The 25,680-nt window shown below is 36.7% G+C and overlaps 1 protein-coding gene across 10 annotated transcripts in view; it reads left to right on the forward strand.

Moving 5' to 3' along the window:
• Positions 1 to 789: 789 nt before the first annotated feature.
• The window catches only part of htt (huntingtin), a 46,122-nt gene continuing 21,231 nt past the window's right edge, over positions 790 to 25,680 (forward strand). For 4 of the 10 annotated variants that reach the window (XM_077246540.1, XM_077246544.1, XM_077246542.1 and 1 more), the window contains exons 1-36: positions 942 to 1,170; positions 2,952 to 3,035; positions 3,712 to 3,832; positions 4,114 to 4,173; positions 4,645 to 4,724; positions 4,905 to 5,043; positions 6,653 to 6,794; positions 6,888 to 7,066; positions 8,126 to 8,330; positions 9,340 to 9,384; positions 9,571 to 9,651; positions 10,340 to 10,707; positions 11,846 to 11,969; positions 12,062 to 12,180; positions 12,299 to 12,410; positions 12,493 to 12,633; positions 13,175 to 13,333; positions 13,412 to 13,509; positions 13,595 to 13,734; positions 13,904 to 13,967; positions 14,732 to 14,832; positions 14,922 to 15,068; positions 16,427 to 16,547; positions 16,911 to 17,056; positions 17,243 to 17,394; positions 18,474 to 18,676; positions 18,799 to 18,925; positions 19,067 to 19,191; positions 20,104 to 20,214; positions 20,318 to 20,395; positions 20,474 to 20,697; positions 20,801 to 20,879; positions 22,575 to 22,736; positions 22,895 to 22,950; positions 23,494 to 23,642; positions 25,500 to 25,636. In XM_077246540.1, coding sequence (XP_077102655.1) covers positions 1,073 to 1,170; positions 2,952 to 3,035; positions 3,712 to 3,832; positions 4,114 to 4,173; positions 4,645 to 4,724; positions 4,905 to 5,043; positions 6,653 to 6,794; positions 6,888 to 7,066; positions 8,126 to 8,330; positions 9,340 to 9,384; positions 9,571 to 9,651; positions 10,340 to 10,707; positions 11,846 to 11,969; positions 12,062 to 12,180; positions 12,299 to 12,410; positions 12,493 to 12,633; positions 13,175 to 13,333; positions 13,412 to 13,509; positions 13,595 to 13,734; positions 13,904 to 13,967; positions 14,732 to 14,832; positions 14,922 to 15,068; positions 16,427 to 16,547; positions 16,911 to 17,056; positions 17,243 to 17,394; positions 18,474 to 18,676; positions 18,799 to 18,925; positions 19,067 to 19,191; positions 20,104 to 20,214; positions 20,318 to 20,395; positions 20,474 to 20,697; positions 20,801 to 20,879; positions 22,575 to 22,736; positions 22,895 to 22,950; positions 23,494 to 23,642; positions 25,500 to 25,636 — 4,677 coding nt within the window. In that variant the 5' untranslated portion in view covers positions 942 to 1,072. Of the gene's footprint in view, positions 1,171 to 2,951; positions 3,036 to 3,711; positions 3,833 to 4,113; positions 4,174 to 4,644; positions 4,725 to 4,904; positions 5,044 to 6,652; positions 6,795 to 6,887; positions 7,067 to 8,125; positions 8,331 to 9,339; positions 9,385 to 9,570; positions 9,652 to 10,339; positions 10,894 to 11,845; positions 11,970 to 12,061; positions 12,181 to 12,298; positions 12,411 to 12,492; positions 12,634 to 13,174; positions 13,334 to 13,411; positions 13,510 to 13,594; positions 13,735 to 13,903; positions 13,968 to 14,731; positions 14,833 to 14,921; positions 15,069 to 16,426; positions 16,548 to 16,910; positions 17,057 to 17,242; positions 17,395 to 18,473; positions 18,677 to 18,798; positions 18,926 to 19,066; positions 19,192 to 20,103; positions 20,215 to 20,317; positions 20,396 to 20,473; positions 20,698 to 20,800; positions 20,880 to 22,574; positions 22,737 to 22,894; positions 22,951 to 23,493; positions 23,643 to 25,499; positions 25,637 to 25,680 lie in introns of all 10 variants that reach the window. The other 6 variants (XM_077246541.1, XM_077246548.1, XM_077246539.1 and 3 more) reach the window with 5 other exon arrangements.

Genomic DNA, 25,680 nt, shown 5'->3' on the forward strand with positions numbered 1-25,680 from the left:
TAAAGCTCCTGCCTGATCATAACTCCTCTTTTCCTACTGATATTCCTGTGAGATTTTCTTTTTTATATTGTCTCTCATCTCTCTTTCAGCAGTTTTCAAATCTCCCTCTTCTCTCTCCTCCACCATCATACCTATTTCTGATTGGCTACACCCAACTTTTCAACAGGATTTTTGAAAAATCGCTTACTGCACCTTTAAGTCAGACTCATTAGTCCGCATTAGTCTATAGCTCAGGGGTCTCCAAACTTTTTTCATTTGAGAACGACTTTGAAAACGAAGTGGCCGAGAGCTACTCATGTTATACAATATTTAAATCTATAATCTATAATATATTTAAATCTATACAATATATAAATAATGTTTAGCTCCTCCTATGGACCTATTGTGTGTTCCATGTTTTTATGATTCACATTCCTAAAATCTTTGATTTTGCTTTTGAAACTTTATTTGTGAAAAAATAAAGACACGACTCAATGTATAAAGTGAGTAAAGTTTACAGAAACTTTATTTATTTTATTTTATTTTTTTACAAACTTTTAGAAGTTATTTATCGACATTATGCACAAGAATAAAGCATGCAGCGAAGGCAATGACATGTAGCATAGTTTTTGCAGAAAAAGAGATCACAGTCACAAGTTAAAATAGCTACTTTAATAATTGATCTGGCTTAAGTCAAAATGCATATCACTCAGACTCATTATAGATATACATCTTCACTGATTTTATTATGAAATATAGGACTTTGATTTTGACTGGAGTATTATTACCCGGAAATACAGCAGAACCGTTGCTCCCCGAACCGTGCATTAAGATGGCTTTCAGAACTGGACATGTTATCAACTACCTTCTGAACATTTTGTTTAAAAACTGGTCATAATCGGATGGTGTGTGGAAATTAAATCGAATTTAAGGGGGGGTTTGGACACTGGAAGCGGTGTCCGATCTCGACGACACCTTCAGTTTCCCTTCGGCATTCTGCACAGCAGCGCTCGCTATCAGCACTGCTACACTGGCTGAAGTGTTGAGTTTGTAAATATTATCAGACTCCATCTAGACCAGTGCTTCTGTTAAAATGGCCACCATGGAGAAACTGATGAAAGCGTTTGAGTCGCTTAAATCATTCCAGCAGCAGCAAGGCCCGCTGTCGGCAGAGGAGCTCGTCCAGAAACAGTGAGTGGTGAACTGATTGTTGTTAATGCAGTTTAACGCTTCGACGCTTCATCATCATCATCATTATCATCATCATCATCATCAGAGTGCTGACATCACCTGACACAGTCGCCATACTAATGTTATTATCACATGCATGAGGGCTGAGTGTTTTCTCGTATAAGGTTGTATGATTGTTGTTGTCTTGGGTTTAAAAATCACATGGTGCTCTACTCGTTAGAAGTGTCACAGCCTTTTGATAGATTCTGCGCTAATTTCGAAATATAGGGTACGCAATCCTTTAGAAAACGTAGGAAAATGCTACTGTATTTAAGGGAACCAAGAAATAACTCCTTATTTCTTGAGTACTGTTACAAAACCAGATACTGGAAAGTGTTTATATTATATTTATTTTGTAAGAAGTTGCAAATCTGTGTTTGAATGCAGCCTCTTGGTTTTTCCATCTTCTTGGCTGTCACTCATTATTAGTCAGCTCCCCAAAATATGCCAGATATTTATTACACTTTGACTAATCTAACATACATCAGAGAATGAATGGATGGCTCAAGCCAAGTTTTAGCTACAACAATTGAATTGTCACCGCAGTCAGTCACACTTAGGCTAATATTTTGCAAAATCACAATATGTTGTGCCTCACACATGTATTAGTTGCAAAAGCCACTTTATTTTTCTGTTTTTGCTAGCTCTTAAGTTGAATATATATTTGAAATTTTGTGAAGTGTTGAATTATATTGTCTCAGCACAGTTGGTTTTGAAGTATTGAGGATTAATATGATGTCGTAATTGAGATAAAGAGAAAATCAAATGAAGAGCATTCTATTGATTAGCCCATCACTGGTTCATTTCAAAGTGGAAATGCTATTTTAATTAGAAGAGCTTTTTAAAATCATATTTCGAAGTATATTAAACATTAAATAACAAACTCTAAATAAATACTTTTGAAAAGTCGTTGGATTATTTGTAAATTGAGTGATTTCTTCACTTAGGACACACGGAGCATTGGGATGGTTCACTTTGCATTTTACCAGCACTGAGCATTTGTTAATTAATGAGAATTTATAAATGATAGTTCTGTTAATGAGACAGATTTACATTATTTTGGATAAAACTTCACAAGATAAACTATTTGGTTTGGTACTATTTTGGATGTTAAAGGTTTAGGTAGTTCACCCAAAAATGAGTGATCCCAAAATTTACTCATCCTCAAGCCATCCTGGGTGTCTAAACAGTTATATTAAAAAATATCCTGGATCTTCCAAGCTTTATAATGGGAGTGAATGGTACCTTGTTTTTGGAAGCCCAAAAAGCACATCCATCCATCATAAAAGTAATCCATACGGCTCGTTTTGTAATGGATCACCACCAGTGAAAAGTGATTTTTATATGCGCTGCATTCCAGAAGGACATCTTTATTGCTGCTATGTTAGCAAGATTACATTAACCTAATGGATTTAGGTAATCAGCATCGCTGACAAATTAAACACTATTTGGCTGACTACTGTGGCCCAACATAATGTACTTCCTTACAGATTAATGTCCGATTTTCAGCTCAATTTCTTCTGTTTAGGTTGAGTTGCATATTATATCTGTGCTGAAGATGTTGTTTACATTGAAATTTCACAGGCATTTAATTAATAATGCAATATAATTCATTATTCTTCATCCATCCAAAATGATCTGTTTTACCTTGTAGACAAATAGTGATTCAAATAATGTGAAATGTTCTTATTCATTTTATTTTGTTTTCATGACTTCCATAGTAACTCTGTGTCTTCTTACAGAAAAAAAGACCTTGCTACAACCAAAAAGGACAGAGTGACTCATTGCTTGACGATATGTGAAAACATCGTGGCACAGTCGCTGAGGTATGCAACAGTCAATGGACGGGCACGTCAGATTCAGTGAAGGCATTTAAGATGAAAAACCCTCATCTATCACAGGTCACCTAGCTTCAACGTGAATGCTAGCAGTTTTCAAAGTCCAGTTCTTTCAGCTTGAATGCACTTGTAAAAACAGCAAAAACGATTAGATTATTGTATACTTTTAAAAAGCCAAAACAGGCGTGTTTTGATCTGTTTGAATTAGAAATGTGCTGTCCTTCACCTGTAGTTCAGCATGCGTTTAAAAGTTTGGGGTGGAAAATATATTTTTATTTTCTTTAAGTCTCTTATGCTCACCAAGGCTGCATTTATCTGATCAAAAATACATTAAAAACAGTAATATTGTGAAAAATTATTACAATTTCTAAAAGCTCTTTTCTATTTGAATATTTTTTTTACATTTTGTTTATTCCTGTGATGGCAATTCTAAATTTTCAGCAGCCATTATTCCACTCTTAAGTGTCACATGATCCTTTTAATACGCTGATTTGCTATAAACTCAATAAAATGACTAAAATAAATGGACAAATCGGTACCTAATGTACATAATGACCTTATATTATCCAGGGCAGTGCTAATTTAAGAGCTTTAGCCCGTCATGTTTAGCACACTAGTATTGTTAGCTGTGTTTGTAATGTATGTTATTGCACTTTGTTAATAGGACGTCTCCAGAGTTCCAGAAACTGCTCGGAATTGCTATGGAAATGTTCTTGCTGTGCAGCGATGACAAGGAGTCTGACGTCAGGATGGTGGCAGATGAGTGCCTAAACAAAATCATCAAAGTAAGACATGCATTGTTTGTATGTCATATATTCATTTGGATGATGATTATAGTGATGTTTTATATTTATTATTACAATTAAGAGTGTTCTTTTATGAGAGGTAACTTGTCTAAGTTATATATTTCAGAAATGTACATATACAAAATCACAGTAAGCTTAAAATTTATCAATTTTAAAAATGTAGTAATTTAATGCAGATACAATGAGCTCACTGAAGTAATGAATACTTGTTTGCTAACAAATGATTATGACATTTAAAAAATATATGTTTTTTTTTTCAGGCATTGATGGATTCCAACTTGCCTAGACTGCAGCTTGAACTGTACAAAGAGATTAAAAAGGTGAATCAGATTGCATTCTTTTTATGGGTTTGGATGTATTTTCACCAGGATCAGAAGTTTTAGGGATGCACTGAAATTTCGGCTGCCAAAAACCATAGGCGGAAAATGGTGTTTTTGGCTGAGAAAGAAAAACAGCTGAAAATATGGGCAGCAATAATAATTAATAAATGAGAGCACTAAATCGGCATGTTATATTGATTTCTGACAGATCATGTGACACCGAAGACTGATGTAACAGCTGCAGAAAATTCAGCTTACATAAATTCAAATTTAAATTGTAATATTTTACAATATTACTGTTTTTTGATCAAATAAATTCAGCCTTGGTGAGCAGAATGAACTTGATTCAGAAACGTCTTAAATAGTCCAAACGTTTGGCTGTCAGAGAAGACTTTATAGATACAGTGGTCTTGTTCTCTCTGATGACCTGTACTGATCGCTAACCGAGCATTACTCTGTCTATTGTAACAGAACGCTGCCTCTCGGAGTCTGCGGGCAGCCCTGTGGAGGTTTGCTGAGCTTGCTCACCTGGTGCGTCCACAGAAATGCAGGTATGCTTTTTGACTTAAAGTCAGTTACTTCCATTGGTCTGTTCAGAAATAAGTGAAACTGATCCTGGGTTCGAGATTACAAAGTGAAATTCAATTCAGATTTAGAATAAGCTGTAAAATGCTTCTAATTGTATCCTCAGTCACTCTTATCTTTGTCTTTCTCTCTTTTTTTTTTTTGAGGCCGTACCTTGTGAATCTGTTGCCATGTCTGACACGGATCACAAAACGTCAGGAGGAGACTGTGCAGGAAACTCTTTCTTCTTCAATTCCTAAAATCATGTCTGCCCTTGGACACTTCGCCAATGACGGAGAGATCAAGGTATTTAATGCAGTCTGTGAGTTCAGTGCTAATGAAATATTGTGCTAGTTTTTAAAAAACCCAAAGGAAACCACTGTAACGTAAGCCAATACTGTGTTTTTGGTTTCGTTAAAAGTTAGTCAAAGTTAAAGGTTTCCAAAGAACACATCACCTGATTTTCAGGTAGAAATGTACCTTGACTCAAAAGTCATGCCACAGCAATATTAACCATTCAGGGTGGCCTCATTCATTTGACATGTCAGTTAGATTCCCCTGGCCTGAATTCTGTGATTTGGCACTTCAGTGCGGGATTTCCCTCACTGTTATCTTCTCTCACTGTCTGAAGCTGTAAATGCGCAGTGGTGACATCATCTTCTCAATATGGAATGTGACTCAGTCAGATTGGATTTAATTATCCATGAGCCTCCGCTCACCTCACATCAGTAAGAGACGGAAACTGTCTGTTCCCTTGCCAAGAACAAATTCACATTTAAAGACAGGGGAATTGTCATTTTAGTGCTGTTTTCTGATGTTCTCATTTCATATGCAAGGACAAGTGAAGGTCCTAGGGAAGACAGGAAACAAAGACAAATCAATTTGTGTAGCTATGCAAACACTTTAGGAGTGCTTAAAATGTGGAGTGCTTTAGGAGTGCTACCGTTTAAAAATGATACAGAATACACAACTATTGACAAGTTTAGATGTTTTTGAAAGAAGGTTCTTATGCTCACCAAGGCTTCATTTATTTGATCAAAAATGCAGTAAATAACAGTAATATTGTGAAATATTACCATTGTTTAAAATAGCTGTTTTTTATTTTAATGTTTTAAAATATAATTTATTCCTGTGATGGCAAAGCTGATTTTTCATCAGCCAGTCTTCAGTGTCACATGATCTTTCAGAAATCATTCTAAAATGCTGATTTGCTGCTCAATTATTATTGGTGCTTAATTATTAATAATGATTCTAATAATTCTCAATGTTGGAAACACTGATGATAATGTTTAATATTTTCGTGGAAACCATAATACTTTTCCCCCCCCAGGATTTTTTGATGAATAGAAAGTTATACTTTTTTAGAACAGCAGGGAGTCCAGGGAGTGAATTTGGACTGGCGACAGTGTTACAGTTAAAAAAAAGAGGAATTCCATCTTTTATCCATGTAATACTGTAGCCTCCAGATGCAAATAATTGAATACATAAATATAGTGTGATTTTCTGCATCTATGGTTTAAAAATATTAAATATGTCCTCAACTTAGGGTCCCCCCAATGAATCTCGGCCACTTCCACCACTGATTATAGCCTTATTTATGCAATCTTTTGCAGACGAGGGATCACAAATTCACAATTGAACAAAATTAAAACGGGCACATAACATAACAGCACACCTCTCCTGTGCTGGCACAAACGGGCACAAATTAAAAATTCAAAGTGTGTGCGTAAACGATCATGTTCCTAGACTTGCATAAAAACCTAAATTATAGTTAAAGTATTACTTGTATATAAAGCAGTGTTATAATTAATATAGCAACTTAATAGGATTCCAGAAATGTATAAATTCTTATTCTATATGTATATGTACTCATATGCGGTCGCTTTAAATGTTGCGCTTATGAATGTGTATTTAGATGCTGCTGAAGGCCTTTGTTGCCAACCTGAAGTCCAGTTCTCCCACTATTCGCCGAACAGCCGCCAGCTCGGCTGTCAGCGTGTGTCAGCACTCACGCAGAACACACTACTTCTACACCTGGCTCCTCAACGTGCTGCTCGGTAGGACGCCCACACACTGGACAAATAGACTCCGGCAAAACCGCGTGCTTCAAATGTCTTCATTCAGTTGCCTGTTTTCTTCCTCTCTTTCAGGTTTGGTAGTGCCGGTGGATGAGGAGCATTCCAGTCACCTGATTCTAGGTGTATTACTGACGTTGCGCTACCTGATGCCTCTTCTTCAACAGCAGACTCCTAACAGCAGTCTGAAGGGCAGCTTTGGGCTCGTTCGTAAAGAGGCAGACGTCACTCCAGCACCTGAGCAACTCATACAGGTACCAGAGCTGTTAAACTTCATTGTATCTTTGTGATTTAACATATTGATATAATGGAAAACAGGATTTTCCTGACTCCCCCTTAAACTTTTATTGAAATTCATTTACTACCGTACCGTTCAAAAGTTTGGGGCCTGTGAGATTTTTAAAAAATGTTTTTTGAAAGAAGTCTCTTATGCTCACCAAGGCTGTATTTATTTGATCTAAAAATACATACATTTTTTGTGAAATAATATTTTCAATTTAAAGTAAAGTGTTTTTACATTTACATTTTTTTTTTAAATGTAATTTGAATTTTCAGCATCAGTACTCCAGTCTTCAGTGTGACATGATCCTTCAAAAATCAATCTAATATGCTGGTTTGTTGCACAAGAAACATTTTTTATTATTAATGTGTAATCCTATTATTATATAAAAACAGTTGCGCTGCTTATATTTTTATGGAAATAATCATACAACTTTTTTAGGATTCTTTGCTAATAGAAAGTTCAAAATAACTACATTTATTGGAAATGGAAATCTTTTGTAACAACGTGAAAGTCTGTCAATTTTGTATCAATTTAATGCATCCTTGCTGTATAAAAGTATTAATTTCTTTGAAAAACCTTACTGACCCCACTCTTTTGGTACTGTATGTAAAAACATTTAGTTCAGAAATTGTTTGTGATAATGTCATAACTGTTATGACATGACCACCAATATTTATATATCATGCCCATTCAGTAACTTGGCAAGGTTGTTGTTCTTTTTTTTTTAGGCAATCATGACATTTACAAAAATAAGTCACTTACATACATATTAATATTTTTAAAGTTACAATAGCAAAAGCACACTTTTTAAATCTTAGGATTTAAAGATAGGGTTAAAATGATTACGAAATTCGAACTGTTTTTAGTGCACAAAACCCAACATTATAATTGGAAAAATGTTATGATCACTTCTAGTTGTACATATAATTTTAAATTATTGTTTTATTATGTTTGTCTATGTGTGTTGGATTGATTCATTGTATGTGGCTGTGTATTTGTGCACGTGTCAAGCCTTTTCTTGTGTACTTAGGTCTATGAACTGACCCTGCACTACACGCAGCACTGGGATCATAATGTGGTGACGGCATCTCTGGAGCTTCTGCAGCAGGTGTTTCGCACTCCTCCCCCTGAGCTCCTGAACGCACTCATCACACGTGGCAAAATCGCACACACCGGTGTCTTCAGAGAAGAGACAGAGTGCCGCACACGCAGTGGCAGCATCCTCGAGCTTATTGGTAAATATTGCACCATATAGAACGCTGAGTTTATCCTATTAGTTGTCATGCCACAGTAGTTTGGTCAGTCGTCTTTGTTAAACTGTCAATGGAAAAGCATCTCGTGAGAAAATAACTTTTGCTTTGGGTATATAAGGGACTTTAATAAGTAGAAGTCGACCAATATTGGATTTTGTTTATACCGATAACTAAAATTGGAGAACATGGCTGATAACCAATTAAACATCGTCAGCAAGTAGTCTTTAATATCAATAATATGTAAGAAATCTTTCCACTTCATGTAAAATGTTACTGAATATTATTATAATATAAACAATGATGGCATAGCTATAATAATTTTTTGTAATTATTATAAATTAAAATTGGTGACTACTGACACACTGACATTTTTTTTGTATAACTTGAATAACATATACCTATATAAATAATGTACAAGGAAAAAATCGAATGAAAATGATGGAAAAATATGATGAAATTTTACATATTGTATATCCATGTACCCTCACATGAATGTTATACCTTGCTCACATTTTAGATGTATATATTTTACCTTGCTCGCACGTTATTTTGTGCATAACCACTTCATAAACTTTATTTTGTAAGAACAGCACAGAGGAAAATGGAGCAGTTAAAAACTATTTCTGATAACTGATAGTTCAGTACAGATTATTTGGTAAAAACGATATAAACGAGTTATCTTTATAAGTTGTTAAATTGTTAAAGTTTTCTTTTTTCAGTTGAATTGATTTTAGCTGGTAAAGCTATTTGCTACTCACTATTACTAATAACAACTCTAAATAATTCAGCTCTTAATATTTCTCACACTGCTTATTAATATTTTCTATCCTGTTTGATAACTAATCATGGATCTTCAAGATTGACTGCACCACTGCAATCCAATTTTTCACCATGCATGTGCTTTTCATTCTCTGCTTATTCCTTCCTCCAACCCTCCAATTGAATTTTTGGGCTTTTTCTGCTCTCTTCGCTTCCTGTTTCCTGCATACAGCCGGTGGGTCAACATGCAGTCCTCTCCTCCTCAGGAAGCAGAAAGGTGACTTCTTGTCTGCCCTTCTTTTGCGTCTAACCTACTGACATATTTCTCGGCTGTCTGTGGCGTGTTGGTAGAACTTCACTAGTTTTAATAATGAATGTGTAATCAGAGTTTTAGGAATGGGTTTGGAATAGAAAATGTTTATTGTATTATAATGATATGCCTTGAATCTTTTGATTCTCTTAGGTAAGCTGTTGTCGTCAGGTGAAGAAGAGGGTTTGGAGGATGACCCTGAGAGGGCAGAGGTCACCACTGGATCCTTCACAGGTAAGTTGAGGAGAGGTATGCTGTTATGTTTCAGACTCTCTCCTGACAGATGAAAAAAATCATTGTAAAAGAAACAAAAAACACAACGCATAAATTTACCTTAAAGGAAGGAGCAGAGTCATATTTAGGAATCTGAATATCATATACACTATTGTTCAAAAGTTTGGGGTCAGTAAGATTACCTTTAATTAACCAAAATTAATATTTTTTTCAGATAGGACGGTAAAGCCATTTACAATAGTACAATAAATTCTGTTGTTTTGAACATTCTATTCATCTAAGTATACAGAACAAATGTATTACTGTTTCCATACAAATATTAAGCAGCAGAACTGTTTTCAATATTGTTAATAATAAGAAATGTTTCTTGAGCAGCAAATCGGCATATTAGAATGATTTCGGAAGGATCATGTGACAGAAGCCTGGAGTAATGATGCTGAAAAATTCTGCTTTGCCATCAAAAGAATACAGCATATTTCAAAATATAGTCAAATTGAAAGCAGTCACACAAAACACTTTCACCATGGCAACTACTCAGAGTATCAGAGCCATGAATTTTGTGTTTTTCATAAAATGTAAAAATCTAGTTAATATTCAATTTTACATACTCATTGGATTCAAACAAATATATTTCATGTATTGTGCAGCAGGAATAATGCATTGTTGCACTCTTTCACATTTCCCTAAGCCTCGGTCGGTGGCGACAGCTCCAGCGAAGCTCCCTCCTCATCAGGCGTTTCGTCTCTTGGCACATCTGACATCATCACAGAGCAGCCACGGTCCTCCCAGCATACCTTGCAGCCGGGGGACTCAGTGGACCTGAGTGCATCAGAGCAGGGTGTAGGGCCTGATACTCCAGATGAGGAAGATGAGGAGGACATGCTAAGCCGCAGCTCAAGCGGGGGCGCTGGGGTCGTCAGCACGTCCGGCGACTTAATAGCGGATGGCAACCAAATGTCAGTAGGAGCCGTGTCATCGTCGCCCCCTAGTGACAGTTCCCAGACGACTACGGAGGGGCCGGACTCCGCCGTGACGCCTTCAGACTGCGCCGAGCTCGTAAGTGTCACCATCACCAGCAGGCGCTATCGGAACCATTCACCACCTTCCCCAACTCCCACCGAAGGGCCGGACACACACTCCGAAAGCGAGTCGTCTATCTACAGGCCATCCTCGTCCTCCTTCTCTACCTCGTCTTCTTCCTCCACCTTTTCTGCCATCTCTTCCTCTAGCAGTAGTGACCAGGTCAGCAGAGGACAGGGGGTGAGGTTATTGTTGCTCGTCCCCGCTCCTGATAGGACCCCGCCCCTTATTTGCCCCGCCCCCCACATGCACGACCTCTCTCCCGAGGTGTTCAAACGCCTTTATTTACCTCATTCTGGACCAATGAGTAAAAACCAAGTCCCAACAACAATGATGCTGATGTCAGATCAGTTTTAAGGGCGTCATTTGAAGACGAATCAGTGTTGTTATTGTTAATTAAAATGATAATTAAAACAAAGTTTTAATAAAATAAAATATTTTTAGATTAATAAAAAAATGTAAATGAAAATTAGATATGTTGCTTTGGCTACTAGCTAAAATAAATTATTTTAAGTTGGAGTATTACTGTTAACTAAAGCTTGAATAAAAATAAAATAAAGTAGAAATATTTGAGGTAAACAAAAACTAATAAAAACAACAAAAGCACAAACTTACTAAAGTAAAAAATAAAAACTGAAAGTGTGTAAATATAAGGCTATTCTAAATATTAATACATACTAAAATAGTATATAAATAAAACTAAAATAACACTAGAAGTTTTTTGTTGTTGTTGTTGTTGTTGCCGTTTCCCTGTTTTGATGAATCGATGAACCGCAAGCCACAGGCCACAAGCTCCTTTCAGCCAAATTAGAAGACTGAAACTTACCACTGTATAAATGAATAACTAATGAATCGGTCATTAGATCCTCAATCAGTAGTGCAACTTCGAGTTGGTGAGGCCCAAAATTGTCTTGACATGCATATGATTAAGCTTTGATCAAATAATATTTGTACGAGTTCCCCAAAGTGATGGTGCATGTTCGACTGTTGTTTGTTGTTTTTGCATGAATGAGTTGTTGTGAATGTTTATGCTTGTTTGTGAGTTTAGTTCACTTTTATTGCCACATATATAATATATCTATACATCTGTACTGTATATGCGTGTGATATGTAGGTGCTGGATGGCAGTGAGAGTCAGTACTCAGGGATGCAGATCGGCACACTGCAGGATGAAGAAGAGGAGGGAGCAGCTCCGCAACCTGACAAACCTCCAGAGCCTTTCTCCCAGTCGGCACTGGGTACACACACTCACTTGTACACTTGCTCAGTTATACACCCTGCTTTATTAGTTATCCTTTTGGCTCACAGTTCTGTTTTCTCTTGTCGCCAGCTTTAAGTAAGCCCCATCTTCTGGAGGGAAAAGGTCACAACAGGCAATCATCTGACAGCAGTGTGGATCGATTCATACCAAAGGAAGAGGTTCTGGAACCTGCAGAACTTGACAACAAGGTGAACATGCACATAAAAAATGATGTTGTACATCTCAAGTCCTCACAGATCCTTTACAGAGATCTAATATTAAAATTGTGCAGTCTGTGAATCTTTTGTATATGTTCTGTGTGTTTAGCCATCTAGGATTAAAGGAGATATTGGTCACTATACTGATCCAAAGGAAGAGCCTCTTGTGCACTGTGTCCGGCTGCTGTCTGCCTCCTTCCTGCTCACCGGCCAAAGAAATGGTGAGAAACATGACTATAGCTTCACTTGAACTCTCACTTAAAGTGCGTTTCTTCATTAAATATTATGCATGTATGTATGTAGTAGGGCTGGTTCCTGATAATGAGGTGCGTGTGAGCGTTAAGGCGTTAGCCGTTAGCTGTGTTGGGGCAGCAGCAGCTCTTCTACCTGAAGCCTTCTTCAACAAACTCTACCTGCGGCCACTAGATGGACAACAGCCAGATGGTGAGAAATACACTGACAATGATTCTGTTCATCCATCGGTCTCCCGCTCTCTGTTTTGTTTTCTTTTGTTTCGACCACTATTTTTTTTTTTTTATGTCTAATTTGTTTTGTTTTGATGTCTGTCTTTCGTCAGTTTTGTGTTATGACATTTATCTTTTGGTTTGTCTTGACATCTGTTTTGTTTTACTTTATCGTTTATCTATTTTTGTTGTTTTGTTTAGTTTTTTATTCTATTTAGGTTTTGACATGTTTTGTGTTGATATCTATTTAGTTTTTTAACATCTGTTTTTTGATATCTATTTTTTGTTTCGACATATATTTTGTTTTACATCTACTTGTTTTTTCATTCAATATAATTTAGTTTTTTTACATCTATTGTTTCTGTTTTGACATCTTTTTTTGTTGTGTTTTGCCTTTTTGTGTTTTAGTGTCTTGTTTTTGTTTTCTTGTCTTTTTTGTAAATACATTAAAAGTAAAAAAAACAAAACAAGCTGTGATTTCAACTTCTGGTGTGTGAATATGTTGTTGTGTTTGTCAACAGAGCAACAGTACATCAGTGATATACTGCAGTACATTGAACACGGGGATCCTCAGATCAGAGGAGCCACTGCCATTCTGTGTGGGGCTTTAATCCAAGCTATCCAGCTCAAGACACGCTACAACACGGAGACATGGCTGTCCCAAATCCATTCGGTCACAGGTTAAAACTGCAGCTCGATCAAATGAATGACAAAATCTAAGGCATGTGTTCACATTCTCTGTCTTTGTGTTTTCTCAGGAAGCTCTGTGACAATCGAAAACGTTGTTCCTCTGCTGCAGCGAAGTCTAAAAGATGAGTCTTCAGTCACGTGTAAAATGGCCTGTGCTGCTGTTAGGGTGAGAATATACTGTACATAAAGAATGCTTGTCTTGTCTATCAGTTTTGGAAGATTCTAATTATAGTGTGTTTACTCAACCACAGCACTGTATCATGGCGTTGTGCAATGGCAGTCTCAGTGAACTTGGCCTCCAACTGCTCATTGATCTGTTGACCCTGAAGGACTGCTCTTATTGGCTGGTTCGCACTGAGCTCTTAGAGACGCTTGCTGAGATAGATTTCCGGTGAGAGGACACAGACTTTACTTATGACTATTTGATTGAAAATCAAAGCACATTTTGATAAAACCTTTTATTAGGCACATATTTGCATAATGACTGTATAACTGCAGAACTTTGTGAAAAATCACAAACATCTGAATGTTAAAATCACCTGCTTTTTTGTGTTTGTCAGGTTAGTAAGTTTTTTGGAGAGAAAAACTGAGAAGTTGCACAAAGGAGAGCATCACTACACTGGGGTTTGTCATCTCTCTTTATCTCTTTTCTCAATGTAAGATGAAGGATTCATTTGTCATGTTTTATTTATCTAGTACAAAATAATAATAATAAAAATTCTGTCATTTACTCCCATTTGTTGTTTTCAACAAATGACTTTTGTAAATTAATTTTTGAAGAATATACTGGTAATTTTTTTTATTGACAAAATCATCACAAAACATTATCCAACACACTGTACCAGATATACAAATGCTTAATGTAATAATTCATCGATCATCTTTTTTTAAACAATGTTATATGATTTTTTATGATTTTATATATTGGCAGTTCAGCATAAATATGATTGTACTTGAGATGTAAAATAAATTTTGAACTGCAAAAAAAGCTACACTTCCTGAATGTATTTTTTATTTCTTTTATATAACAAATATTTTAGTGCTGTCAAGTCGAATAATCACATCTAACATAAAAGTTTGTTTATGTAATATGTGTGTGTATACATATATTATTAAATTGATATATATCATATATATGTCTGTGTATGTACATACACACACGTATATATGTGTAAATGTGTGTGTATACAGTATATACACACACAGACATATATATATACATTTAATAATATATACCCACATATTATGTGAACACAAACTTTTATGTTAGATGCAATTAATCGCGATTAATCGATTTGCCAGCACTAATATATTTATAATATATTTTACAGTATAAGAAATGTAATTAATATTTAATTAATATAAAATTGTAATTTTTAATTTATCAGTTGTTGAGGCTGCAGGACAGAGTTCTGAATGATGTTGTACTTTATCTACTGGGCGATGACGACCCACGTGTGAGACATGTGGCAGCAAACACCATCGGCAGGTATTTACACGTTTAATCTTTGACTAGTCATCTCCTAGCTACACGTCACAAAATCTCACACTCTGATTTTGATCGATCTCTCTCCTCAGGTTGGTGCCCAGGTTGTTCTACGACTGTGACCAGGCTCAAACAGACCCGGTTGTGGCAATAGCACGAGATCAGAGCAGTGTGTACCTGCAGCTTCTAATGCACGAGACCCAGCCTCCATCACAGTTCACTGTCAGCACTATCACACGGTACACTATAGACATACTCCATTTACATGACACCAGTGTTGTGTTTAAAGGGATAGTTCACCCAAAAACTGTAATTTACTCGCCCTCAAGTTGTTCCAAACCTGTATACATTTCCGTGTTCTGCTGAACAAAAAAAGATATTTTGAAGAAAGTTTGTAACCAGGACGCTTTGGGACACCATTGACTTCCATAGTTGGGAAAAAAATACTATGGAAATCAATGGTGGCCCAGAACTGTTCAGTTTCCCACATTCTTTAAAATATCTTCCTTTGTGTTCAACAGAACTGTGTACAGGTTTGAAACAACATGAGAGTGAGAAAATGATGACAGAATTTATATTTCTGGGTGAACTATCCCTTTAATTAGTGTTTAACTGGCAGCTTTCATTTGTCTTGTTTTTTTAAAATAAATTAATACTTTTATTCATTAAGGACACATTAAAGGACAATTCCGGCCAAAAATGAACCTAGGGCTAAATAACACATGGGTACCGCGTCGACCGTTCTCTAGGAAGCGTTTTCATGATAATCGAATGTACCCAGTTTTATTATTAGTTTTAGTTTAACCACAGATTAGCTTATAATGCTAGTGAATGGGGCACCGAATAAGTAAAAATAAAAATCGCTAGTTAATACCACTAACAAGGGTCAAAATAGCCCCACACTAACACGGTAGCATAATTAGGGTCTGTACCTGCAAACCGAAGCATTGAGAACTTTATAAGTGAACAGACAGTTTGATAAGAAGATACCTTATAAAGACAGTACACTTCGTGTAAACAAGCAGGAGCCATCTTTGGAAAACAGTCTCAACCAGTCGAATCACGAACGCTGTGCTACATGAGCTGAACTGTGACTATCGACCAGGACATTCCCAAGATGGCTCCTGCTTGTTTACGCGAAGTGTACTGTCTTTATAAAGTATCATCTTATTAAACTCTCGACTCTCGACACATGTGTTATTTAGCCCTAGTTTCATTTTTGGCCGTATTGTCCTTTAAATTCGAATTAAGTTCCATTTCAAATGAATGTGGTTCTTTTAAACTTTCTATTCATCAACGAATTCTGAAAAAATGTATTATGGTTTTCACAAACATACTAGGCTACACAGCTGTTATAAGAAAAAAACAATAGTAATAAGAAATTTTTTTTTTGGGCTGATGTATTATAATAGAAAACAGTTGTTTTAAATGTTAATAATATTTCCCAATATTACTGTTTTACTTTATTTTTATCAAATAAATGCAGCCTAGGTGAACGTAAGAGACTTTTTTCAAAAGCATTACTGACCTAACAAACGTATGAATGGTCGTGTTTTTGGCTTTAATCTTATTCTTTATAGGATCTGTTTTATTGCAGAACATACCGTGGCTACAATCTGTGTCAGAACGCACCAGATGTTACCGTAGAGAACAACCTATCTCGGGTCATCACTGCCATCTCCCATGCTCTCACCTCCTCCACTTCCAGAGCCATGACTGTGAGTGCCTCAACTCTGACCTTTTAAGTAAAATTGATTTAAAGGCCACCCTTTGTTTTATATTTAAAAAAATAATATATATTTTTTTAACTGTCTCTAAATGCCAAGACACCACAGAGGTTAAAAATATTGTTGTTTTAGATGATCATAACTTATTTTTCTTATATTTCACTTCATTTTTCTCAACATACTATAACAAAACAAGGCAGAAAAAATGTATAATAATGAAAGGCCTCTGTGGGGTTCCGTATGGTTGGAAATAGTTTGATGCTCAGTTTTGTGTAGCAGAAATAACTTTATGTATTATGAGTGGTCTTATTTGAACCTAATGTCTAATCTCTTTGCTTAATGTCATCTCTCCAGTTTGGCTGTTGTGAGGCTCTATTCCTTTTGTCCAGCACATTCCCAGTGTGCACCTGGAGCACAGGCTGGCACTGTGGCTTTGTGAGCTCTTCTGTCTTTCATCTCAACCGCTCCAGCCAGTACCGCAGCCGAGGACGCTCCTTCAGGTACACACTCACAAAATAAACTGAACCTTAGGGCAATAATGTCTTCCTTCAGGACCGAGAATAAAACCTGCTTAGATTTGATGGCTTGATCGTATTGTTAGTACAGAGAGTATAAAGTCAAGCTCAATTGGTAATCTAAGTGCAATGTTTTATCTGCAAAGGTATAAATGAGCTCTTTTTCTGTAGTCTCTCTCAGTCTGGCAGTAGTGAGGAGGTGCGCAGGTCTCTGACGGTTGGTGTGACCGGTATAGTTTTGTCTCTCCTCTCCTCTGCTTGGTTCCCTCTTGATCTCTCCGCCCATCAGTCTGCTCTTCTACTGGCTGGAAACCTTCTTGCAGGTATAAACTTATTTAGATTAGATTAACCACAGTTTAACCTGCCTGGGCTGTTCAAAAATAGTCACACTTCGGCTGTTCACGGTCATTTTTGAAAAGTGTAACTTTTTTTGTTTAACGAAATGTTTAAAGAAATGAATCTTCCCTGAAGAAGTAACAATACAATGATCTATCATATATTTTATGTTCTATAAATATACATTTAGAAATAAATTCTAATTTGAAATTATTCTGGTTTCTAGGCAAATCTTAGGAGAAGTTTTAAGGGGATTTTGGGCTATTCAGATCTTATTCACCCCCTTAAGCTGTGAAAAAATGATGCCCTCCCTTGTCTGTTGTGGGCTGCCTTTGACCTGGAACATTAAAAGTGTAATTTGTTTTTATGAAATTATATAAAACTAAATTTCCCTAATTTCCCTAATAAATTATATATAACTAATTTTGTAACAATAGTAGTATGCATATATAATTAATTTGGTCTAATTTGCATGCAAATTTCTCAATTTAACTCTTATTAAGCAAATGAACAAACATTTGGAACTTTACTACAGTAAAAATCTATGCTTCTGTAAAGGCGGGCGTACACGGTGCGATTTTTGCTGTTTTACGAGTTCGCAGAGGATCGCGTGGAAATCGGTGATGGTTGCTGCTTGCAACTTGCGAGAGGAATTACGAGACGAGCCGAGCACGTTACGAGCACCTCCCGACCTCCCGATAATAAGCGATTATCAAGTTAACTGACTCGTAACGTGTGCAATATCTCACGACCTCCCGAGTGTCCGAACTCGCACCGTGTACGCCTGCCTTAAGTGAATCTTTTTAACTCTGGATGTTTCGTAGTCTAACTCTACTAAGTCAACAAATTTTGAACTTCACTGAATACAGAAACTTAATTTTTGTTATAAAATAAACAAAAATGAAATCTGCCAAAAATGAGCAAACAGCCTGAGAAGGATAAGTGTGATTTTTATACCATTTATCCAAAGCTGATAGACGTATCACCTGTGGAGCACACATTTTTTTGTATTATTATTAATATTATTTTTACATTTTAAAATGTTGTTTTCTGCCTGTTTTTGAAGCTATTGCACCAAAGTGCATGAAGAGTCCATGGCCAGGTGAGGAGGAGTCTAACCCCGCCCCCTCTAAGGTGGAGGAGGCGTGGCCTGCTCTTAATGATCGCTCTCTGGTTGTTATGGTGGAGCAGCTGTTCTCGCACCTGCTCAAGATCCTCAATATCTGTGCCCATGTGCTGGATGAAACACCCCCAGGCCCTGCAGTCAAGGTAAAAATGCATTCAATAGACTCTGATTATAATAATGCTATAAATGCACAACACATCAGTAATATTTCATATTTTCTCACTATATTAATGGCCTCATTATTTCTGTTAATCCTTCCTGCCAGGCTACTTTACCATCATTGGCCAACACTACCTCTCTCAGTCCAATCAGACGGAAGGGTAAAGAGAAGGAGACGACGGAGCCAAGCAACACCCCCATGAGCCCAAAGAAAGGAGGAGAAACCAACACGGGTACAGTCACACCTACAGAGCCACCATACACCATTCAGGCTCTACTATGCTTTGAGTACACAAGGAAAATGGGTCTCATTGTGTGGTTCATTATTTATTAATTGAATTTTTATGGTTGTCTTGCACTGTGTTTTCATACAGGCAGAGTAGCAGACAGCACCTCAATAGCAGCAGTTAACAAGTCCACCACTATGGGCAGCTTTTATCACCTTCCTCCTTATCTGAAGCTTTATGATGCACTGAGAGCTACACACGCTAACTACAAAGTAAGTCTGCAGTCATAAGCATTTTGATTGGTCTTTTATATATACTACTGTTCAAAAGTTATGTTTTTGCTTGTAAGAAATTAATACATTTATGCAGCAAGGATGCATTAAAAGTGACAATAAATACATTTTCTAATGTTTCAAAAGATTTCTAAACTCCGCAAATAAAGAAATGTCCCTTTTTTCAGGATTTCAAATATAATTTTTTGTAGCTTTACAGACCTCTTTTGGAGAGTGTTTAAACTATGTTTATCATGTTTGTTCAATAAACGATAAACAATTATTGGACATGCATGTGACTCTGTAGATGAGTCAGTAGACCTTCGCAAGGAAAAACGCTCTGGTCACCTGTGTGAACATGCCGTAGACCTGCTGCAGGAGGCATGAGAACTGCAGATGTGGCCAGAGCAATAAACTGCATCTGTATCACGGTTTCCACATAAATATTAAGCAGCACAACTGTTTTCAAGATTGATAATATAATACATTTTCTTGAGCAGAAAATCAACAGATTAGAATGACTTCTGAAGGATCATGTGACACTGAAGACTGGAGTAATGATGCTAACAATTCAGCTTTTACATCAAAGGAATAAATTTAAAATATATTAAAATAAAATAAGTTATTTTAAATTGTAATAATATTTCACAACATGACTGTTTTTATTGCATTTTTGATCAAATAAATGAAGCCTTGGAGAGCATGAGACTTTTGACTGTCCCCAAACTTTTGAACAGTTGTGTATATATTTTGAGTTAGCACTTACTGGTTAAGAGAAATTCTATTGACTATCTTAAGAAAATATATCACAATAACATGTTTCGCTGTTTTTATCCCATTCCAAGTACTTAATTTGAAATGTCCTTCCCCACTGGATTTATATTGCTTACAATTTTTGTTTTCTTTTCCCAGGTCACATTAGACCTTCACAACACCAATGAGAAGTTTGGGGGTTTCCTGAGGTCAGCGCTTGATGTCCTTTCACAGCTGCTTGAGTTGGCCACCCTGCATGATATTGGCAAAGTATGATGTCAAAGCCTAATTATATCTTGTCAACGAACAAAGTATGATATCTGAGCGAAAGTAATATTAAAAACAAACTTTCCCACTGTATTTATCTGTCTAGTCTGTTGAAGAGATCCTGGGTTACCTCAAGTCTTGTTTCTCACGGGAACCTACTATGGCCACAGTGTGTGTTCAGCAGGTTAGAAGTGCGCATTTCTAACTCTTCTGTTTTAAACCATGAATGCCCGAGGCTTCACCGTTTGCTCTTTGCTTTCAGCTTTTGAAGTCGTTATTCGGGACCAATCTTGCGTCTCAGTATGAGGGCGCCTCATCTCACCCATGTCGGTCCCAGGGCAAGGCCCTGCGGCTTGGCTCGACCAGCGTCAGACCCGGCCTCTATCATTACTGCTTCATGGCCCCATACACTCACTTTACCCAGGCCCTCGCAGACGCCAGCCTCAGAAACATGGTGCAAGCTGAACAAGAACAGGACGCCTCTGGGTGAGTGAGAGAGTGTTTGTGAACAACATTTCCTCATATAGATTTATCTGTAGATATTAAGAGGCCCATTATGAGTACACATGTCCTTTCTGTGATCTTATAGGTGGTTTGATGTCATGCAAAAAGTCTCCAATCAACTGAGGTCAAGTATCACCAATGTCACTCGCCATCGAGGAGACAAGGTAAATTACCCGACGATATGTGACTATTAGGGATGGCCCGATACCATTTTTTTTCAAACCGATACGAGTACGAGTATTTACATTTGTGTACTTGCCGATATCGAGTACCGATACCGATATTTCTACCGCAAAAGTATCTATAGGCTCCCAGAAAAGAAGACAGAAGACTATTTTAGAACACAGGTTAGAAGACTGTTTTTATTTTCTTCTCTGCTTGTTTTAACAAGTCTATAAATAATTAATAATGAGTAAAATAATAAATGTATTAACACACAAACCACTGTTAATTTAACATAAAAGCAAGCAGTTACTGCGTGCATGGTCTGACATGACTGAATGCGCCCAAAGTGCGCTCCCTTAATAATCTAATTCCTAAAAAGCTGACAGTTCATCGCGATCTCACACATCTGTTATTATCAATGAAGCTGACTGCACAATGAATCTTTCATAATATCCACACTTTGTTTGTTATAATTAGAGGATTTGCCAGCATACAGAATTCAGCACTGAACAAAAAAGTTTTGAGCAGTGAGGGGAGTCTATCTTAAATGCTTCTGATTAGCCATTGCGTTCAAGAAATCAACACACATGTCTGTGATTGGCTACATCGCTCAACGCTGCAAACATGTTATGAATAGAAACTCTGGCCTGTAAATCGTTTCTATTTTGTTTTAGTTGTTCTTCTTGCTTTTCTGCAACAGATGAATGAAAATCTATTAGTTTTAATATGTTGTATTCATAGATATTTCTAGTTTGCGGGAGTCCCGCGAATCGTTTTATTCTCCCGGAACCCGCACACACGGAGTGAGTGCATTACCGCCCGTGCCCGCGCTCGCGCTCGGCCATCAGATCTAGTGCCGCGCCGCACTCTTTTGCGTTGGGAGTGCACGTCCCTATGCCTCAGTTCACCTCGACAAAGCACTCGCGGCGGCCAGTTTCGTTTCGCAAAATGTACGTGGTATCGGGGCGTGGTCTCGGCGAATTTTTATGAGTACGAGTACGAGTATATGAGGACAGTATCGACCCGATCCCCGATGCCAGTATCGGTATCGGGCCATCCCTAGTGACTATAATAATAAAATAAAAACTAAAAAATATCCCAAAATTTTAAAGATGTTGACTGACATGATTCTGTATTTATTGTGGTAGATGAGGAATATATTAAAATGGATATATTTTGGGTGTTGTGCATTTGTTGAAGGTTTTTTTATTAGTTAGTTGATGGGTCTGTTTGTTTGATAATGTATTGTTTAGTTAACAGTAGTGTCATATTATTGTTAATATTATTATTATTATTATTAATTTCTAATATTACTCTAATTTATTTAATGATTTCTTACAATTTTTGGGGTATGTGTATACCACCAGTCGAATGTCCCATCTAGTACAGTAAATGTATTTTAAATCAATACCTTGCAGTGTTATTTTATTATTACTTGTGTCCTATTATTGTAATTATCAATAATTTCATTTTAGTAATTTTGTTATGTACTTGTATGTTATTTTTATTAGTTTTTTTATATTTCTATTTTGCTTTAATTTTAAAACTTTTTAAGTAGTCTATATGACTACTTTTTTATATATATATATATTTTTTTTATTTTTATTTAAGCTTTTTTACAATTACCACACTGATATCTTGACCCTTCACTACAGTAAAAGTGGCTAATAGTTGACTCATTGTGTGTGTTTCAGAATGCCATTCATAATCACATCCGTTTGTTTGAGCCACTGGTTATTAAAGCTCTGAAGCAGTACACCACCAGCACCTCAGTGGGCCTGCAAAGACAGGTGCTGGACCTACTGTCCCAACTTGTGCAGCTCCGGGTCAACTACTGTTTGCTTGATTCAGACCAGGCGAGTCATTTTGAACTGTGGATCAAACTCCTACTGGGTCAACATACAATGTTCCATTTCTCTCCACTAATTGAGAATCAAATCAAATCTTTGTATTATTTTATTTTTATATTATACTTGCACAGTGCTAATTTTTTACTACCCTGTGTTTGTTTCAGGTGTTCATTGGTTTCGTTCTGAAGCAGTTTGAGTATATTGAAGTGGGGCAGTTCAAGTAAGACCTCGTGATAGTGTCATACCAAACATAAACATACAAAAGTTTGGGGTTGATAAGATTTTTAATGCTTTTGAAAGAAGTCTCTTATACGCACAAAGGCTGCATCAAAAATACACTAAAAACATGAATGATATAGTGAAATGTTATTACAATTGAAAATAACTGTTTTCTATTTTAATATATTTTAAAATGTAACTTATTGCTGTGATGGCAAAGCTGAATTTTTTAGCAATAATTACTCCAGTTTTCAGTGTCGCATGATCCTTCAAAAATCATTCTAATATGCTGATTTTCTCAAGTAACATTTATTATTAGTATCAATGTTGAAAACACATGTGCTGCTTAATGTGTTTTCAGAAACGTTATATACTTGAAGTTTCTATTCATCAAAGATTCCTGAAAAAAACAAACAAAAAAAAACTAAACAAATCTTACTTACCCCAAACTTTTGAAAAGTAGTGTACATTCAATTGCACATGCTCAGATTTGCTAATATTTATTAGTTTATACTAAACCAAAGGGATTTTTTTTTCCATGTAGGGACTCTGAAGAGATTGTGCCCAACATTTTCTTCTTCCTGGTTCTGTTGTCCTATGAGCGCTACCACTCCAAACAGATCATCAGCATCCCAAAGATCATTCAGCTGTGTGACGGCATCATGGCCAGTGGCAGGAAGGCAGTAACACATGGTGTGTAGTAGGGCTGTGAAACGATTTATCGCGATTAATCGCATCCAAAACAAAAGTTTGTGTTTGCATAATATATGTGTGTACTGTATAATTATTTTGTATATATAAATACACACACATACCTGTATATATTTAAGAATTTATATAATGTGTATGTGTATATATATATAATTTGTTTTATATAAATATAAATATTTTATATATGAATAAAAAAAATTCTTAAATATATACATGCATGTGTGTGTATTTATAGATACAAAATAATTATACACAGTACACACACGTATATTATGTAAACGCAAACATTTATTTTGGATGCGGTTAATCGCGATTAATCGTTTCACAGCCCTAGGAATCACAACACACATTTATATATTCACATCCTCAAGCAGAATATGTAACAACTGTAAACCGAAAGCCCATTTTAGACAATTTTTCAAAACCATATTTCCATATTTTCTAATACTGAACAGACAGTCCTATTATTTTTTTTTTTTACATTTTCAACTTTCTTTAGTGTGTCATTTTACTGTTCTAGCATGAAAGAGGTCTGCAAAGTTACAAAGCACAAAGTCCACTCCAATGGGAGTTATTTTTTATATTATTAATTACGGTTTCTGAACTCCCTGAAACACTTTGATTTCTTAAGTTTTCTTCTGATAATGTACACGTCACATTATTCCTCATTCAAATAATTTCCGATCCAAAGCATATGCAAAATTGGGGATGATGCCTGGTTGATTTGTGTTAGTGGTGTGCTGTCGCCATGTCTAGAGACGTTGTTGTTGTTTCCACCGCGCTTCTAACTCTGTTATGGTAAGGGGCGTGACATTTCCGAAACATGCTCTAAGCAATTGACCAATCACAACACTTATCCAGTCAACCGATCAGAGTGCATTGCGCTTTTTCGAAAGGGTGTGCTTTATAGTTACAGGAACTAAACAGAGCGTTACAGACAGACTGGGAGAGAGTGAGTAAGGAAGAGAGGAAGGAATAGAAGTGTTGCAACAATGTAGAACATGTGAAAAATGTGTTTTTTGAACATTCATGCATGAAAACCTATTCTATTAGACCGCAAAAAGTCAAGTCACCTTTATTTATGTATTGCTTTTTACAATACAGATTGTTTCAAAGCAGCTTTACAGAGATAACAGGAAATAATTTTGTAATAATATTGTTAAATATAAAATGAAATGTCACCAACTAAGGAAGCCAAAAGCCAATGGCGACAAAGGCGAAGAAAGGCGAAAAAGGCTACAGTGGCAAGGAACCAAAACTACATCAGGTGACAGAGTGAAGAAGAAAATCTTGGGAGAACCCAGGCTCAGTCGGGGGGCCAGTTCTCCTCTGGCTAACGAACGAACAGTGTATGATTATGATTCAGGCAGCATTACAGGTCAGAAGTCATATTGGATCGGAACATTATATTGTGCAGTTCATCTTGTTGAAGATCGGAGTCACCACGCGGGTATGAGGACTAGTTTGTTGAGGATCAGTGCCGATGGCTGTTGTGTCGATGAGGCCTTCACAGGGGAGAGTCTAGTTGACGCAAGCTCTGCTGTCACTTCAGGGATGCGTTGTGGTCGTTTCTAGGCGCAAGTCCACCATCTGATCTGGATACGGCCCGGGTCCCGCTGACTACAGTTAACCTCGAAATGAACAGAAATACTAAAATTAGCGTATATGCCATTCTTTTTATGATGTAGCGAGTACATCAGATGTTATAGGAAGTGTTCCCGGTTCCGGCTGACCTAATTTATGCAGCCTAATAATCATTTAACTGATTTGAATAATAGGAATGTAGAATAAGCTTCGATCTAATCAATTGAAAAAGTGATCCTCCTCTTCATTTCTCAGCAATCCCTGCACTGCAGCCCATAGTGCACGACCTCTTTGTGCTGAGAGGCTCCAATAAAGCAGATGCAGGAAAAGAGCTGGAAACTCAAAAGGAAGTTGTGGTGTCCATGCTGCTACGCCTCGTACAACACCATCAGGTAACACACTGTTTTGGTGTGTGTGTGTTAGTTTTGGAAAAACT

This window comes from Siphateles boraxobius, unplaced genomic scaffold, assembly GCF_051911475.1.
Source record: "Siphateles boraxobius isolate OS27281-9 unplaced genomic scaffold, OSU_SipBor_1 29, whole genome shotgun sequence".
In the NCBI taxonomy this organism is placed as follows: domain Eukaryota; kingdom Metazoa; phylum Chordata; class Actinopteri; order Cypriniformes; family Leuciscidae; genus Siphateles; species Siphateles boraxobius.